The sequence below is a fragment of the Protobothrops mucrosquamatus genome, unplaced genomic scaffold, assembly GCF_001527695.2.
Source record: "Protobothrops mucrosquamatus isolate PMUCROS unplaced genomic scaffold, P.Mucros_1.0 scaffold12, whole genome shotgun sequence".
In the NCBI taxonomy this organism is placed as follows: domain Eukaryota; kingdom Metazoa; phylum Chordata; class Lepidosauria; order Squamata; family Viperidae; genus Protobothrops; species Protobothrops mucrosquamatus.
In genome coordinates, this window is record NW_015386399.1 from 2,213,057 (window position 1) to 2,229,533 (window position 16,477).

Sequence of the window (16,477 nt, forward strand, 5' to 3'; positions counted from 1 at the left end):
GTCATGATTTCTAATATGGCTATGAACACTTCCCATGACACCTGCTAGTCTTCCTGCCTTACCTGCCTTTTTACACTTAAAGTCTGGCCCCATACAAAGTGTAGCACCAACATTTAGCATGATCTTGCTATCCAGAATGTCTCTGAGCTGCAATGAGTTCTATTAGACTTCTTAGCAAATGACAAGAATGGTTTGGTAATATATCCACCTGCTTCAGAAAGAGACAAGCTGAGTGCACGGGGTCTGAAAAAAGTTTTGTATCAGAACTGGAGAAAGTTATTTACCGAAGAATACCAAACCTATCAGTTTTGTTGTTCTTGTTCTTGTTAAATCCTATAGAGAGTGCATTTACTGCAATTATCTTTCTTGATTGATTATCAAAGCAAGAAGCTTCTGAAAAGCCTTTCAGTCATTTAGTTTGCTTCTCTTCCTGCTAAATTCACAGTCATGTTCACTCTCAAGTACATTGTGTGGTGGTTCATAATATGGAAGAATGATCTTCCTTAAAAATAAAATTCAGATGATTTAAAAGAGGAAGAAACACACACAGAGAGACACATGGGCAATACTTACTTGTACTTGGTTTCTGAATTCCTTGAAGAGTAAATGCAATGAATAGCCATCTGGGAATTTCCTGCACCTCCTTTCCCTTTGACCTTCTGATGTACAATCTATTTTCTGGTCCTGTACATATTAATTGGTGACAATACAACCTTTCTTGCACTTGATGATACAAATGCTGCTCAGCAAAAGTTTCCATTGTGATTGGTGTTTTAGTGGTTAAGTTATTAGAAACCTTTGATGTTTTTCCCATAACAATCTGACTGTTTGTATTGACAATCTATTATCTATAAACCAATAACAATTGTCCACCACAGCGAGAGCTATTTAATTTCTCCTGCATTTGCTGTAATACAATAGCATCAGTCCCCTATCCTTTGTGTGAGAACTTGAGGCAGCATCCATGGAAGGAGAAGTCTGGCTTCCTTTTATCTCCTTAACACCAAACCTGCAAGATGAGTTGTATTGAAATATACTGTCATGCCCCAAATCACTCAGTCAACTTCACAGATAAGTGGAAAATTGAACCTCAGCAGCCCATTTTGACACCTTTACCACAATACTACAGTTCAACTAATAAACTTCCTGTGTAACAAATGAATTGTTCAACAAACACTGAGAAGCATAGAAAGGGAGCAATCAAATTAGCATGGCTTTAGGATTAAAAAAAAACATTTTTAGGAGGACATCCATGACCAATGAACTACTTTTGGAAATTCACAAACTTACCCACGATTTTGCAATCTTCAGCTGCACAGGTGTGTAAATTTCTGTATTTCCAAGATTTCTTTGTTAGGAACAGAGTTCAGATGTACTATTTGCTTGAGAATAACTCTCCCTTGGCAAAATGAGTCTTCTTTCTGAATTTAGAGGGCAGGATGCCCCCACCGCCACACAAAATAAATATCAGTTTTAACATAGAGACATACTTCTTAAGATGTGTATGGCTGTGGAAAAACACTGGGATTTGTTTCAGTACTGGGCAGGGTTCAGGGCAAAGCCATTGCTATTGGATTTATAGGTCCAGAAAGTATAAATAATCCTTCAAGTCAGAAGTCAGGGTGGGACCTGGGTGGAGGAGACTTCTCAAGTCTCATCATATAACATAAATCCAAGAGAATCAAGCGGCAACTCTAATTAAAATTATTCTTCTAATCAGCAATATATTGCTGGTTCAGATGGAAAGAATTGCCCAATTTGTAGCCTTTTTGAGAATGAGAAAAACTCTTATCTAGGACTGCTGTTTGTTTTAAGAAGGAATTATTAGACCAGGACTGAGAAGACACAAGTTCGCATCCCTTCTTAGTGTTGGATGACCACTGGTTGATTTGGAGCCAGTCACAGGTACTCTATCTTTCAGGATTGTGTCCTGGGAATGAAATGAAGAGAGGTTCCCATGGAAGCATTTCTGAGCTGTTGGAGGAAATGCAGAATACAAATCAGACCAATACAAATAAATCAACATAAGGTTTATAGTTCACAGCAGGAGAGAATGTTCTTTTCCTGACAGTTAGAACAATTAACCAGTGGAACAACCTGCCTCCAAAAGTGGTGAATGCTCCAACACTGGAAGTTTTTAAGAAGAGACTGGACAGCCATTTGTCTGAAATGGTATAGGGTTTCCTGCCTGAGCAGGGGGTTGGACTAGATGACCTCCAAGGTCCCTTCCAACTTTATTATTATTATTATTGTTGTTGTTGTTGTTGTTGTTGTTATTATTATTATTATTATTATTATTATTATTATTATTATTATTATTTCATGAAAACAAACTGCATGTTCAGGCCTGGCTCTCAACCAAGTATATATATGTCTTTAGTTTTTTGCCCTTTGTTATGCCCCATTTCACTAGAACTACCAGCCATTGGCAAATTTAGATCTTGATTACTGCTGTACCTCAAGGTATTTCTGAGAAATTCTTATCCCAAGATGGGCAGAACAATTACACATTTTCTCTCCTTCCCGAATTATCCCTCCTGAAAATAAGGCATGTATGCTTATATAAGAGGGGTAGCACATTACAATGCTGCTTTTAATTCAATGCATTCCATTTGGTGGGGCCCGGTTTCTAATTTTAGTCAGGTTATCTTTCAATTAACTCGAATGTTGTAAATGCCAAAAGGATGCAGTAGTGGTTTTGAGGATTCCCCTTGGAAGACATTGAACCCCCTTCCTCCTGCTAATGAAACTGATACCAACTTGCTCCATACAAAGTAGTAGCTCCATTTGCCAAAGCATCTGGAAATCAACAAGGATTAACTCCTCCAATAGTTTTAATAGTTTTAAGCCCTAAGCAGCTGAAACAGAGGGATTCAGAAACCCCTCTGCATCACCATCACCATCCTTCCAAAGGAGCCAGTAGGCAACAAAGAAGATCTGCTTCTTCCCTTTGGAGAAGTTTCACCCATTCCAGGAAGTCCAATTTTCCAGTGGTGTGACCGGAGGGGTCAAATTCTCTTTGACAGGACTCCCATACCTCCAGCTGATACATCAGCTGTGGGGGCCAGTAGTGTGTGGGCAGGATAAGTTCTTCTGATTTTCTGGGACTGGGCAATGTAAAGTTGCGTCCCTGCCCCACCTCTGCACCCTGGGAAAGAAAGCCACTTCTGCACACCTCTGTTGCCTACATTCAAGACAACCGCCAACTTCAGTTTTGCAAATCCAGGAGGGATTGCACTACGCATCTCCACTGCTCTATGTGCATTGCCTTGATTTCTCATGCAGGGCAGAACGACTGTCCAAGTTTTGCCCCGGAGAGAACTAAAACTAACAACAGGAGTGCTTTTAAAGGACAACCAGCTGCCTAACCCAGACGCTGAGGGCTGGAATTAAGAGCCGGCGAACTTAGTAAATCTTTTCCCCAAATGCGCAGCTTATTTTCCTATCGGCTTCATTGCCTTTACGATGATGGATGTTAGCTCAAAGCACTTCTGCTCTTCAGCCGTTCTGGAATCAATGATTTGGTGCTTCCCACAGTGGCACCTCTCCTGCACGCAGTTCACTTAAACAAACGACCTGTTTAAAAACCCGTATCTCTTTTTCTGGCAGCAAATAATGCTCTGAGATTTTACTAGACACCGCCAATTGAGGGACTCAACCTTCCTGCTTTATTAGCCTAAAATATTCCTTCCCCGAACAAATTTCTATGCAATTCGTGGACAGTACGCCCTACTGAATTCATACTTATTTCTGAAGGAATAGCCACAACCCTGCAGCCAGGGCGCTATCCATTCTCCCAGGCCAAACCTGCTAATATGGATGGGTAGAAGATTGCAGCACTCCTCTGCGTACAAAGAGGGGGGGGGGGTTAAAGAGCTTAAAACGAAAGGGGGTGCCATAGCTGAAGGCAGCGAGCAATCACACTGGAACAAACATCTTTATAGTGAGGGATTGTGTCTGCAGGGTCTTCAACTGCTTCTATAACTTATTTTATACTTGTCGGTTACAGAGCAGCGATATTTGTTCTAGAAACACATTTGTTTCATTAATGTCACTATTCTATTACTGAAGTCCTATTCACCATTCTCAGACCAGCCAGGCTTCTTCAAATGATTAGACTAAAGGGAACTTGTGTAGCTTTTGTTTTTTAAAAATCGGGTTGCTTTTGTGCACTATACACATAAAAAACCTGACAACCTCTAAATCGTTTACCATAATAGAAGCGTTATTGAACGAAAGTTTAACCGCAAAAAACAACAACAACAACATAATAAGAGCAAGTGACTTACAAAGGATGGATTAAGGGTGGGGTGTTATTCTATGGTTCTTAAACGTGTAGGATTTGTGGGGGGTTGCCTGCAGAGGAAGAACAAACAAAACAAAGATTTCAATTATTATATATCTTAAGGTAGGTTAGGTACATTTGCAAGAAAAAAAAGCTAAAAATCTTGGTCCGCTAAACTTTATACATTCAACACAAATCTGGCTATACTAGACCCTTGATGTTTCGAATTAGTAGCCCATAGTTGTTTCTTTCTAGGGTTGAAACATATAAATCACCTTCTGGTCGATGTCCCTCTTACAGCAAGAAAAATACACATTTTATGCATATGTAAAATTCATATACATAAAGTTATCATTAGCCACCATCAGCACTGGAGGCAGGACATCAGTCAAGCTGCCCTCCTTCCAGGATTGGTACTAATTCTGGAGTTCCAACCAGATGGGCCAAAAGATAAGGGGGGAGGGGTCAAACAAACCGCAAGTTGCCAGTTGAATGAAAAGCCTGAACCTAGTTTTCAAGGGCATCTTGGAAACCGTTGGCCTGTACCAGCTAGAAAGATAGAACTCCTTCAGAATCAGCGATCTGTAGATATCTTCTTCACATCTGGAGAGATGCCACTCTGGTGGATCAAAGGCGTTAAAACCAGGTAAGCAGCAAAAGTGGACCTAAAAGAGGTTGGCCTCTCAAGGTGAAGACCGCGACCAGATGCAGGCACCTAGAAGGGTAATAGCCTTTTCTCTCTCCTGCCTGTTTTACTTCCCGCCTCCTTCCCTTGCACCGGTTACACCTGGTGCTTTTCCCCTCCTCTCCAGCTCCCCCTCCCCCTTAACTCTTCGATCCGGCTCTTCCTTTCATCTTCCGGCCGGCAGACGCTCCTATTTATCCCCCCGGCAATCAAGCCAGTGGCGTCACCAGAGGTAACTGTAATGACGAGTGCACCATTAAGAGATGACAGCATTAGAAAGAAGAGGGCAATGGTGAGTTCCCTCCCAGAGCCGGCGCTGCACACTGGAGCGTTCGCATCACAAGGTCATCCCCCCAGCTCGCCCCGCTCGCGGCTCCCCTCCGCCTCGGTAGGAGAAGAACTCAGGCGGAAGGGGGGAGGAAGGCGCCCCGGAGTGGATGGAGGCTGGGGTGGGTTGGTGGGGGGGAAGAACGCCAGCACGCCAGAGGGAGAACCCGGTTGGGTTGCTTTAAAAGACACGCGCGATGGAAACCAGAAAGGAGATGGTGCTGTTTCTGGACGGATGTCAGCTTGGCCCTCTGGCTGGCAAGAGGGCGCCCAATATGGCAGGGGCCGTGGGAGTCCCGGAACCACAGGACAAGATGATGCCCAGGACTTGCTTGACCCCTAGAGCTGCCTCCTTGTCCTCCCGGAAGAATGGAGGAGCGGGAAGAGGTGCAGAAGGAGAACAGGAAGAAGAGGAGGAGGAGGAAGAAGAAGAAGAAGAGGAGGAGGTAGAAGTCCTACCAGCGCCAGGGATGGTCCCAGAGAACCGCTCCGCAGCAGCGGCGCTTCTTTCTGCTAGTCAGCAGACCTCCCTCCACCGCCTTCCCCCCACCAAAAGCCCCCAAAGCAGTTCCGACACCGAGTCGGATTTCTATGAGGAAATCGAGGTGAGCTGCACCCCGGATTGCGTCCCTGACAAGGCGGAATACCACCTCCAGCACGGCAAAGGTACCCGACCCCTCCCCGCTTCCCTTCTCTTGAGCTCCCCGGGGAGAGCCATCTGGACTCGCAGCTGGGTGGGACGGGACAAGGCGAGAGCTGCTGTTTGGCTCAGTCCTCAGAGCGCTTCAAAGCGGCGACTAGCAGCCGATTTGTTCAGTCTGGCTTAGATGATTTCTGGACCGGCGCCTGCATTTTGTTTTCTCCCCCCTCCTTCTTTGAACTGCCCTCTGTCCCAGCCTCCAAACCCTGCGGCTCGGTCGCTTCCATTTCTAATGGCCCACCAAGAGGCATCTGCAATAAGCCACACACACATCTCCCCCTTTGAAGTCTAACGACACGCTACTGGAGGACGTGAAATCGCATCCTCGCTGCTGCAACAAAGAATTAAAAGCTTTACAGAATCCCCGCTCCCCCCAAGCCTAGACTTCGATTGCAATAAATCCCCCAGAAGCTTCTCTTTCTTTCCCTATTGCTGTGCCTAGCACCTCCTTGATGCTCCCTCCTTTCAAGATCATAGAACTGCGTGGCGCCCCCTGCCCCCCTTCCTACTGCCGGGGAACAGGAAAGGAAAGCTTCCCCCTTCGCGTTTCAGCAAGATCAAAAGCATCTATCCGCGCCTGCCGGCCGCCCTATCCAAAGGCTGCGTTGCAAGGAACGGGGGCAGGCGAGCAATTTTTCCCAGCAAAATTGCAGCATGCCTGGACGAATGAAGAAGCAGACACCAGCATAGGCGACATCACACACACACACACACACACACACACACACGTTCTCTCTCTTTCCCCCTCTCTCTCTCTCTCTGTGTGTTTCTTTCTCTGCCTCTGTCTCTCTCTGCCTCTCTCTCTGTTTCTCTCTGTTTCTCTCTGTCTCTCTCTCTGTTTCTCTCTCTCTGTTTCTCTCTCTCTCCCTCTCTCTCTCTCTCTCTCTCTCTCTCTCTCTCTCTCTCTCCCCTCCCTGCCCCCCTTTTCTGAACTGCACACCCTGTAGTTCTCATGTCTTCTTGGCAGGTTTGTTCGAGGCCCCAATTGCTCTTCACTTCCCTGCCTTATGGCGCCAGTTCGGAAATGGTCGTGGGGCTTAACGCCTTTGGTTTCCGGAGGACACCCTGACAACCGCCTGCAATGGAAAGCAAGGGTCCGAAATCGAGGGCCTTTCCATCCCCTCCCTCATTTCCTTTCCTTTCCTTTCCTAAACCCCGAACCCCTACGCTCCTTCTGTGAAAAGGATGCCCAGAGTGAAAACTCCTGTTTTCCTTCTGGGAATTTCTTTCACCTGGAGTATTTGGGGGGCGGGGGGAAGAGAGAGAACGCGATTCCCTGTAAAGAAAGAGAAAAAGAGCCGGTTGTGTGTAGTTGGCGTTTATAGACGTGGTTCTGTTATTGCGGGCTTGGAGAGAGACGCGGCAGCTTCTTTCAGCTGCTTCCTTCAGTCGGCTGGACTCCCAGTTCTTTCACGCAACAGAAAAGGGGAATCAGTGGTATTCCTTTTGCTTATTCTCTTTACAATATGTTCTGTAATGCACTGCAATATATATGATCCAACAGAGACCCTGTCCTGTTCACTGGTGTTCTGTGTATGTGTTTGAAGATGGAATCTTCTATGCCTTAACTTCCAGAAAGGCGGTCGAATGAGGATTTCGCAGCACCAAACCCAGACAGCTGAGGGCACTTTTCAGATCCATTTGATCAAGTGCAGGATAATAATGGTGACGATTTTCCTTTTCTTGGCGAGAAGGGATAAGCCCTTAAAACACTTTTCCATTGGGGGGGAGGAGGGAGGACGGGAAGGGAGGAAGGGACATCTCGGACTTTTATTCCATTCTTCCAAGTTCCTCTGATTGCAGGTGCTACCAAATAAATGTTAGAGATTCTTTCTATGCTATTCTTTCCGCTTCCGGAAAGGAGTTTGCAGTCCAGAGATGTCGCTGCGTCCAAGTGGACGCCGGGATACATTCTTCCTTAGGTCTCCTAACACGTTGGCTTAAATCAGAAGCCGAGTGTCTTTCGTTGCATCGGATGGCAATCTCAGTGCCAGAAACTGGTGTGGTATGTGAATAAAACGTGTACAGGAAAAGGGAAAATGGAATTTACAGGAAAGTGTAATGTCCGATAGATTTTAGGGTAATTTATTCCAGAGTGTGGGCCTGGGATTTCGGTTTCATATGTGCAATATAAACTCCACAAAATGGGATTGGCATTGAATGAATCTGTATCCTCAGTAGAAAGGCAGGCAGAAAAACCGGTGCATGTTCAAGTGGGAACAATAAATTGGATTTACTCTTTGGTAGGTAGTTTTAGAATTGTAACTTGAAAAGGCAGAGAAAAAAGGGAGATCGAAGAATTTGGCCACTACATTCGGCATTCAGTGGGTATCGCTGAATAATCGTCAAGGAACTCAAAAGAATTTTCCTTTCTTCGTGGAATACCATGCCTGATTAAATGTAACTCATAACTTGCTCAAGCCTTGAAAGTAAAACCCATTCAATCTAAGGAAACTTAGCCTCTGAATGTACCTGCCTACAGCCAAGCCCAGTGGATTGAGGGGGCATGCGACCACAGTATTTACATCTGAACAGCCCAGTTTAATAAGGCTGAGGTCACAGCAGCCCCCCCAAGTGCTGCTTCCATTTCCCAACTAACCACTTGTCAGCCAGGCTTGTTTTTATCACTTAGGCATTCACTATTCGTTTCAACCTTGCACACTATACATAACACTTTGTATTAAAGACCTGCCTGGGTCCCGCATCTTCAGAAATAAATGAGACAAACTTGTTTTATTTCAAACCTGGTGAAGCAGTCCTGTCAACTCTCAGGATCCCTCCAATAGTACTAGAGAGGAGCCCCTGGCCCGAGTGTCTGCTCCAAAAGGCTGTCCCGGTGACACTATTGCCCGAGTTGATGTGGGAGGGGGAAGGAAGAACATCGTCAGAGCTCTCTTCTAGCTGTCTTTCTCCCTCTGGATGGCTTCCTCTCTACTCTCCCCTGCAGGTCAGTGCTCAGATACTTCAGCGGAGAGCCCTAGCAGCGGAGGCGACCTCTCCAAGGGCAGCGGTGGCGGAGGCGGAGGCGGTGGCGGAGGTTCTCAGGGGTCGCTGGCCTGCAGCGCCAGCGATCAAATGCGCCGTTATCGCACCGCCTTCACCCGGGAGCAGATAGCGAGGCTGGAGAAAGAGTTTTACCGGGAAAATTACGTGTCCAGACCCAGAAGATGCGAGCTGGCCGCCGCCTTAAACTTGCCCGAAACCACCATCAAGGTACTTTGGCATGCGGGGACTTCAGTGTCATCCCTCCCTCTTTTAAGAGTCCACCAAGCTTCCCGTATATTTGGCCACAAACCAGGAAACTTCCTTAGATTTCGGAGCGTTTCCAGATGTCTGGACGGGGACTTTGACCCTCCCCAAGTCCTTTCCATTTCCCCCGTAGTTCCCAGTGTCAAATCGCTTCAAAAGCAGCATTGTTTCTGGCGATGGTGGGTCTTGATCCGCAGTTGTAAAGATGCGCGGCTAGACGGTACCCTAGCTCTGCGGGGGTTTCTTCCTGAAAGAAGAGGAACTAGCCCTCTGCTGGGAAATAAATCTCGTTTCTGCCTTCAGTCAAACTTCTTTCCGGGTAGGCGTGACTAGATCTACAGCTTTAACCTCAGGGATTGTTTCTTGGGGACTTAATGTCAGCCACTTCCAAAAATCAGTTCCATGTAGTGCAACATGCTTAAGATGATGATCAGGAAGGTCATCAACCCTAAACCCCCCCCCCCCAACACTTGATTGTCTATTTATTTTGAGTCCACCTTAACTCCCCCTTCCCCCACTCCACCGAACATCAACTTGTTATCTGACCTGCTGAAATCAATAACACTTAGTCCAAAATCACTGCATTTAAAATTAAATGTCAGGTTTTAACCATTAGAATGGGAACGTTCTAATGTCTAATTTAAGTGGTTTAAATAACATCTGTATCGTTACACAAAGTATCAGTTGAGCAGATTTATTGGGGAATAAGCACCTTAAAACTAGGGAGATTTCCTAAGTAATTTTATAGATAGGATTTGCTTATTTTTTGCCTATCCTGAAACAGAATTGTCTAATTTTGAGCCTCTCTAAGTGCATGTTAAAGACTCATCTTCAGTGCATTCATATTAAGGAATTTCCTGTACACTCAGGCAGGCTGTCATTCAGGTTGTTAGCTTCACTGCACATCTTAGAGATGAGGATTCTCTGAAATAAAAGACTAAAAATTGGGAGAAAGAAGAGATGGGCACATAGGAATCAATCCTCCTATTAAGTATTATTGCTACTATTAATTATTATTATTATTACAATTTTTATCAAAATAGCATTGATTGTCTGCTACACTAGACTTATGTAGGTGTCCAAAAAGAAAAAAGAAAAGGTAATATTTTTTTGTATCTACTGTGGAAGAGTATAGGACTAGGTAGATTATGGATGTTCCAGGGGAAGCTTATATTTGCATACCTGATGCAGGACTGGTCTACTATCTGCACTTTTCCTATGTTTTTCACTCATTTATTCCTTTCACAATAATTTTATTTTATTTCTATTTAAATGTGTGGCCACAAACAATTCCGTTCCTTGACAATTGTGCAGATCTGGCAAGTATATTACTGCAAACACCAATAAATATAATGGAGCCTCCCAGTTTGATTTTGAATGGTAGTGTGGGAGAAAATGCTGGGCACACAGCTCCATGCCACGGAAATCTTGAATCCCCTCAGTAGACAAGAGGCAGCTGCCACTGGCGTTCCCCGGATGGGTCTTTCTCCCAGCCTCCAGGAAGGATGGCGACCCCAGGCCTTGGGAGCTCGGGCGTGGATTGGAGGGCTGTGGGGGGGGGGGAATCCCAGCCTTGCTGGCGACTCAGAGCTTGCTTTGCTTTGTCTGTCTGTCCCTCCATCCCAGGTGTGGTTCCAGAACCGACGGATGAAAGACAAGAGGCAGCGCCTAGCCATGACTTGGCCCCACCCGGCGGATCCAGCTTTCTATACCTACATGATGAGCCACGCGGCGGCCACCGGCAACTTGCCCTACCCCTTCCCCTCCCACCTGCCCCTGCCTTATTATTCCCACATGGGTCTTGGAGCCGCTTCGGCTTCGGCTGCAGCTGCCCCCTTCAATTCCCCGTTGAGGCCGCTGGACACCTTTCGCGTCCTGTCCCACCCTTACCCGCGACCAGAACTGCTGTGCGCTTTCCGACACCCCTCTCTTTATGCCGGTCCGACCCACGGGCTGAGCGGTGCCGGAGGGAGCCCCTGCTCCTGTTTGGCTTGTCACGGGAGCCAGGCAACCGGGCTAGTCCAGCGGCCTTCGGGATCGGACTTTAATTGTTCGGCCACCACCCGGACGGACTCCTTTCTCACGTTTACACCTTCGGTGCTGAGCAAGGCCTCCCCGGTCCCCTTGGATCAGCGCGAAGAAGTCCCTTTGACCAGATAAAGGACCTATCTCAGGTTGCTCTCTTTTCCTCCCGCCCTCCCCGCCCCGGCCGCGCTCCTTTCCAGAGTCTGTGGTCGCTCCTCTCCTAATATTTAATCCCATCAGTCAGTGGACACCAAGGAATGGAAGCAAAAACGAAAGTAAGCCTGGAAAACGGGGAGGATTTCTAATGCGCACAAATCCGCGGAAGAACCTTGGCCAAAGCGAGGTGCGGAACTTGGCGGATTATTTCCCCAAGGACGGGAAAAGGGTGGGGGGGGCGGGGAGAAGAAGAATGATTTCTGCCCCAGCAAAGCCAAGAGCTCCTACTTAAGTCTTCTTGAGGAGGTTTGTCTCCAGTCTATCAGGGCAGATGCTCACCAAACCGCGGCGCCAATAGCTTATGCATAACCTTGTATGTGACTAAAAGGAAAAATACTTGAAAGAAGAAATTGTCGATCATTTTAAAAAAAAAAGTGTATGCCTGATGAAAGTGAAGATTTATTCTTTGCCAGATTAAAACAAAGAAAGTAAAAGAAGGGCCTTTGTGGATTTGCGATAGTGTCAATCTGTTACTACGACTTTTTTTTTTCTTTCTTTAATCCGATAGCTTTTAAAAAGTAAACAGCACTGAACTAGACATTAAAAAAAAAAGTTAACCTCTTAGAAATATTAGCTTTCATTCTTTACACATGCACATGTATTTATACCCCCATGCATACACCTTCTGTGCACCAGCTGAGAAAGGGGGGGGGAGGGAGGGCGGGAGGGAGGGAAGCGAAGAAAGCCCAGTCGACACAGAGAACCCAGAGGGGTTAAAGCTATTTGTCCTTTAAAATAACAGCGCTCTACTGTCAGTAGCTGAATTGTGACCACACGGACCAAATTAACAAGTGATGTATATGTAGTGGAGAAGGTTTGCACAGGCACACACAACACACACACACACACACCCCTTTTCGAAAAGGGAATCAGCTGCAAGGCTAATATTCTCGGGGCAGAGCCAGCGTGGCTGCCGGACACTAACAAGCCACCAAGGGAAGAGATTAAAGGACAGGAAGCGGGAGTTCTTTTCTCTCCCTAATCACTCAATCACAAGACTGCAAGTGAAAGCCGAATCTGTTTCCTTCTCCTTCCGGGTCTAATTTCATTTTCCCCAACAATCTTTGGGTTTAGAAGTGAGTTTCTGCTTCTGCATTTATTCACTGTATTTGTTATTGTAAGTTTCCTTTTTCCACATGTGGAATACAACTCCCCATCCCTGTTTTTTTCCCCCTGAATCCTGGGTATGTTATACGTTTTTCTCCTTTTATCTCAATGAAATTACCTCCAGCTCCGTTGGTTACCTGTTTTTTCATTGATGGAAGGACAGCCCTCGACATTTAATACTGAATAACAATTATACTGAACCTCAAGGCTTACAAATTGACTGGCTTTATCTCCCTCTTGCTTATTGTGACTACAAAGAACGATAAAAGGTGCTCGAGTTAATTCACTAATTTTAAACCATAGTATTATTTTAAAAATTATATACATTGGGACAAAAAACAGGAAATTACTATTAGCAGTATGGTGTTGGGGTAAAACAGAAGATTTAAAAAATTTTTGGGGGGGGACTGTGGTACGCCCAAGAAATTTTTTCGTTTCGATTTCAAACATAATTGAAATAAAAGCAAAATGTTTGAGACTGGTGACAGGAAGGAAGGAAGATATTTCGACATACACTGCTAATATAGGACAAATCTCCAAGGAAGTCATAGGGACTTCATAATTTACAGTCCAAATCCATCAGTCAAGTAAACCTGATATTAGCTAGAATAATAATAATAAAAAAATCTGTAAACAGGTTTTACCGAAATCACTGGATTAAAAAAAAACCTAACCTTTTAACAATGTTAATGTGAAAAGTTTCTGCCCTTTTGTTGGAAATCTTTAGGATTAATGGCTAGGCTTCAGGATAACCTATTGGAGCGGGGGAAATACCTTTGTTTTTCTAAAGACGGTGCTCACTATTCTTGTGAGAAATCCCACTTTAGCCTACTGATCAAGGAAACGTAACAATGGGGAGGACCGATTCATTTCACTCTGGCAAGGAGAATTTCCCTATTTGGGAAGTCCTTCATTATTTTTTTACTTTAAAACGGCAGTAGTTCCTAAAGACAAGGAGGAACGTACCTTTTGGGAGCGTTGCTTTTTATTTCAAGAAAGCTTCGTGGCACATCCCAAACCTAAATACCTGGCAAATTGAGAAATATGCCAAACTCAAAGGAGAAAAAAAGAAAAGAAAAAGAACGAAAACAGGGGACATTCTTGTTATGTAATCCGTATTCATAAAATTATTGTTTAATGCACAATATCCTAAACCAATAAACGTGCAAACCATAATAAGGTTTACCTCAAACGTACTGAAAACTCCCTAGACGCCCAGACCAGGGGTAGGCAACCTTGGCTCTTTTGTGACTCGTGGACTTCAACTCCCAGAATTCCTGAGCCAGCATGGCTCAGCTTGGAAACCTCTCCCTTTCCGCTCAGCATGGCTGGCTCAGGAATTCTGGGAGTTGAAGTCCACGAGTCATAAAAGAGCCAAGGTTGCCTACCCCTGGCCTAGACTGATGAAGAGAAATAAATCCCACAGAAAAATCTGTAAGACTTAGTTTTGAGTAAAAGGGGTTAATTCTGGGGTGCAAATTAAGTCCTAGACCAGGAATGAAACTACGTTGGCTCCCATCTCTAGAACTTCCGAACTTCTAAGGCCGAAATGCGGAGTAACAAGGCATAATTGGGACTTCTTAAGGAAGAACGCAGATTGAGGTTAATGTTTTAGTTCACCTGCAGTCTTTGGCCTTCTGGCTCGGTTGGGGATAATGGGAATTGTAATCCAACCGAGTTGCATCATTTTATCAGACGAGGCATAGAAGAAATAAAATCAAGGGGATTTCTCTCCATCTGATTTGGGTCTCCCCCCCCCCCTTTTTTTTTTTTTTTTTGATTGTACAACCGGGAAAAGCATGCCATTCTATTGCCTAAAGATTTGCTCTTCGGTTTGTCAGGGTCTTGCCCCACCTCCACCCCTACTTCTTTAGATAATAGGTAAAGACTTGGTCAATCTAACTTCAGGGAAGGAGTTTTAGCTGTGAACTTCGGCTTTAGCTCATTTGGTCAGATCAAAATTCTTAAGCCAGCCAGCTATCCTGAAGTCAGCTTCCAAGGGAAGTCCACAAATAAGGAAAGGTAGGAAGTTTGCCTTCGAAATGAGACGCGCCCACAAATGTACACATGTTATATATGTGTTATTTTTCATAACTAATCTTAGAGTCATAACTGCAAGGCTGCAAATTTTCGGAACGGTGATTTTTTTTTTTTCGTGAAAAGTATCTTGGTATCCCATTCCCCCCCCCCCACACACCTCCCGCACAATCTTATAAGCAATAGCATAGAGTCCAAATGTGTGGGCATCAGCTCTCATCGACTCAACCAGCTTCCTGGGACTGATGGTAGATATCATTTGATGCCTTTGGAGGTTGTACGGTTCTCAAAATTGCCAATTTTAAGATGCATGCGTTTCAATTCCCAGAGTTCCCCAGAAAATTCTGGGATTTAAAGTCCATGCGTCCTAAAGTTACTAAGTTTGAGCAACATTGTTCTGTTGTGAAAATCTAGTGTAGCAAAATCCTAGTTCTGCTAAAAGGTACTACCGGTACTACCCAACTAATACCCCTGGAAATTAACTTCCTTCTCGGCCTGATATAGCGACCGGGGGGGGGAGGAGGATTAAAAGAGACACCCTGGCATCCCCCCCAAATTGGCGTTTTCAGCAATTGAGCTTCAGGCAAATCCAGGTGATTTCTTAACCACTTTGGTGAGTCAAATATTTACAGGGTTGCTGTGCCAAGGCGCTGCTCTAGAACTGGGGTAGACCTCGGAAGCTGAAATTCACAATACCTACATATGGAGGGGGGGGGGAGACAGAGAGATATTGTTGTAATGGAGACTACGGGGGTCTAAAGTATTGTGGTATATAGTATTACAGATAATACAGTCTGTAGTACAGTATACCTGTATTATCCTTTAGCCACAAAACCATTTGGATGTGTTTGAGCCAGTCATACCTCCAGTGCTCTAGGAAAAAGGCAAGAGCAAATCGCCCCCCATAAATATTGCCAAGAAAACTCCAGGAGTGACTCACACACACAAATATGTGTGTGTGTGTGTGTGTATGTATGTATGTATGTATGTATGCAGGTGCATGCAAACACACACACACTATCGTCTTGTCCCTCTTCCCACCGAGCCATTGTCTTTCAAGGGGGGCCCTGGTCAGAGGGCTGAGATTGCGGAGCCCAGGTAAACAGGCTGCGAGGGGGCGGCAATGCCAGGCGTATTTTCAGTTAATAGGGAGAGAAAATGAGGTGTCTGAAGCGATATTGGAAACTACAAGATCGATGATCCGCTCTGTGTCCAATCAGCAGCCTTTAATTGACTGTATTTTCTAGGTAATTGAGCCACTCTGCCTCTAAATTGAAGTGGAAGATGTAACAATACATCTTTCTCCCAGGAATTACTCACTAGTTCATAATGAAAATTTGCTTTTGCTTCTTCTTCCTCTTTCGGGTTTTTTTTGTTTTTTTTTTGGAAAAACAACAAGAAGCAGCTTCCTGGAGGCAAATGTGAAGAGAGCGAGGCGCAAGAAAAAAATTATTCTCAGGGGGAAATGCACAAGGCCGGTAATGATGGGAGCTGTAGTTCAGCAGGATTGAAAGGAACCCGCCTGGGAAGTTCGGAATATGAAACTGGAGGGTTTGGTGAAGGAAATCGAGATGTACTTGAAAACCTGGGTGGTTGGATGCGCGTTTGTGTATAAGTCATGTCTGTGTCTTGGTGTGTATTCAAGTCTGTTTCAGCCTTCAAAATCCGTCCAACCTGGAAGGACTTTTTCTCCGGAGAGCAAAGGGGGCGGGCTGCTGGCAGTCCAGCCGCAGCATTTCTGAGCGGAGTTTGGGGACTCGGCCCAGATCAGCACCAGGAGGAAAGTGGGGCTGCTCGCTGCCTGCCTGCCTGCCTGCCTGCCTGCCTGCCTGCCTGCCCCCCCCCC

General features: G+C 45.3%; 1 protein-coding gene across 1 annotated transcript; it reads left to right on the top strand.

Annotated features, from left to right (window-relative positions):
- The first annotated feature begins 5,494 nt into the window (after nucleotides 1-5,494).
- On the top strand, nucleotides 5,495-11,406 carry EVX1 (even-skipped homeobox 1). Its single transcript, XM_015810624.1, has 4 exons — nucleotides 5,495-5,684; nucleotides 5,733-5,963; nucleotides 8,945-9,210; nucleotides 10,873-11,406. The coding sequence occupies exons 1-4, from the start codon at nucleotides 5,495-5,497 to the stop codon at nucleotides 11,404-11,406; spliced, it is 1,221 nt and encodes a 406-aa protein (XP_015666110.1).
- Nucleotides 11,407-16,477: the final 5,071 nt, after the last annotated feature.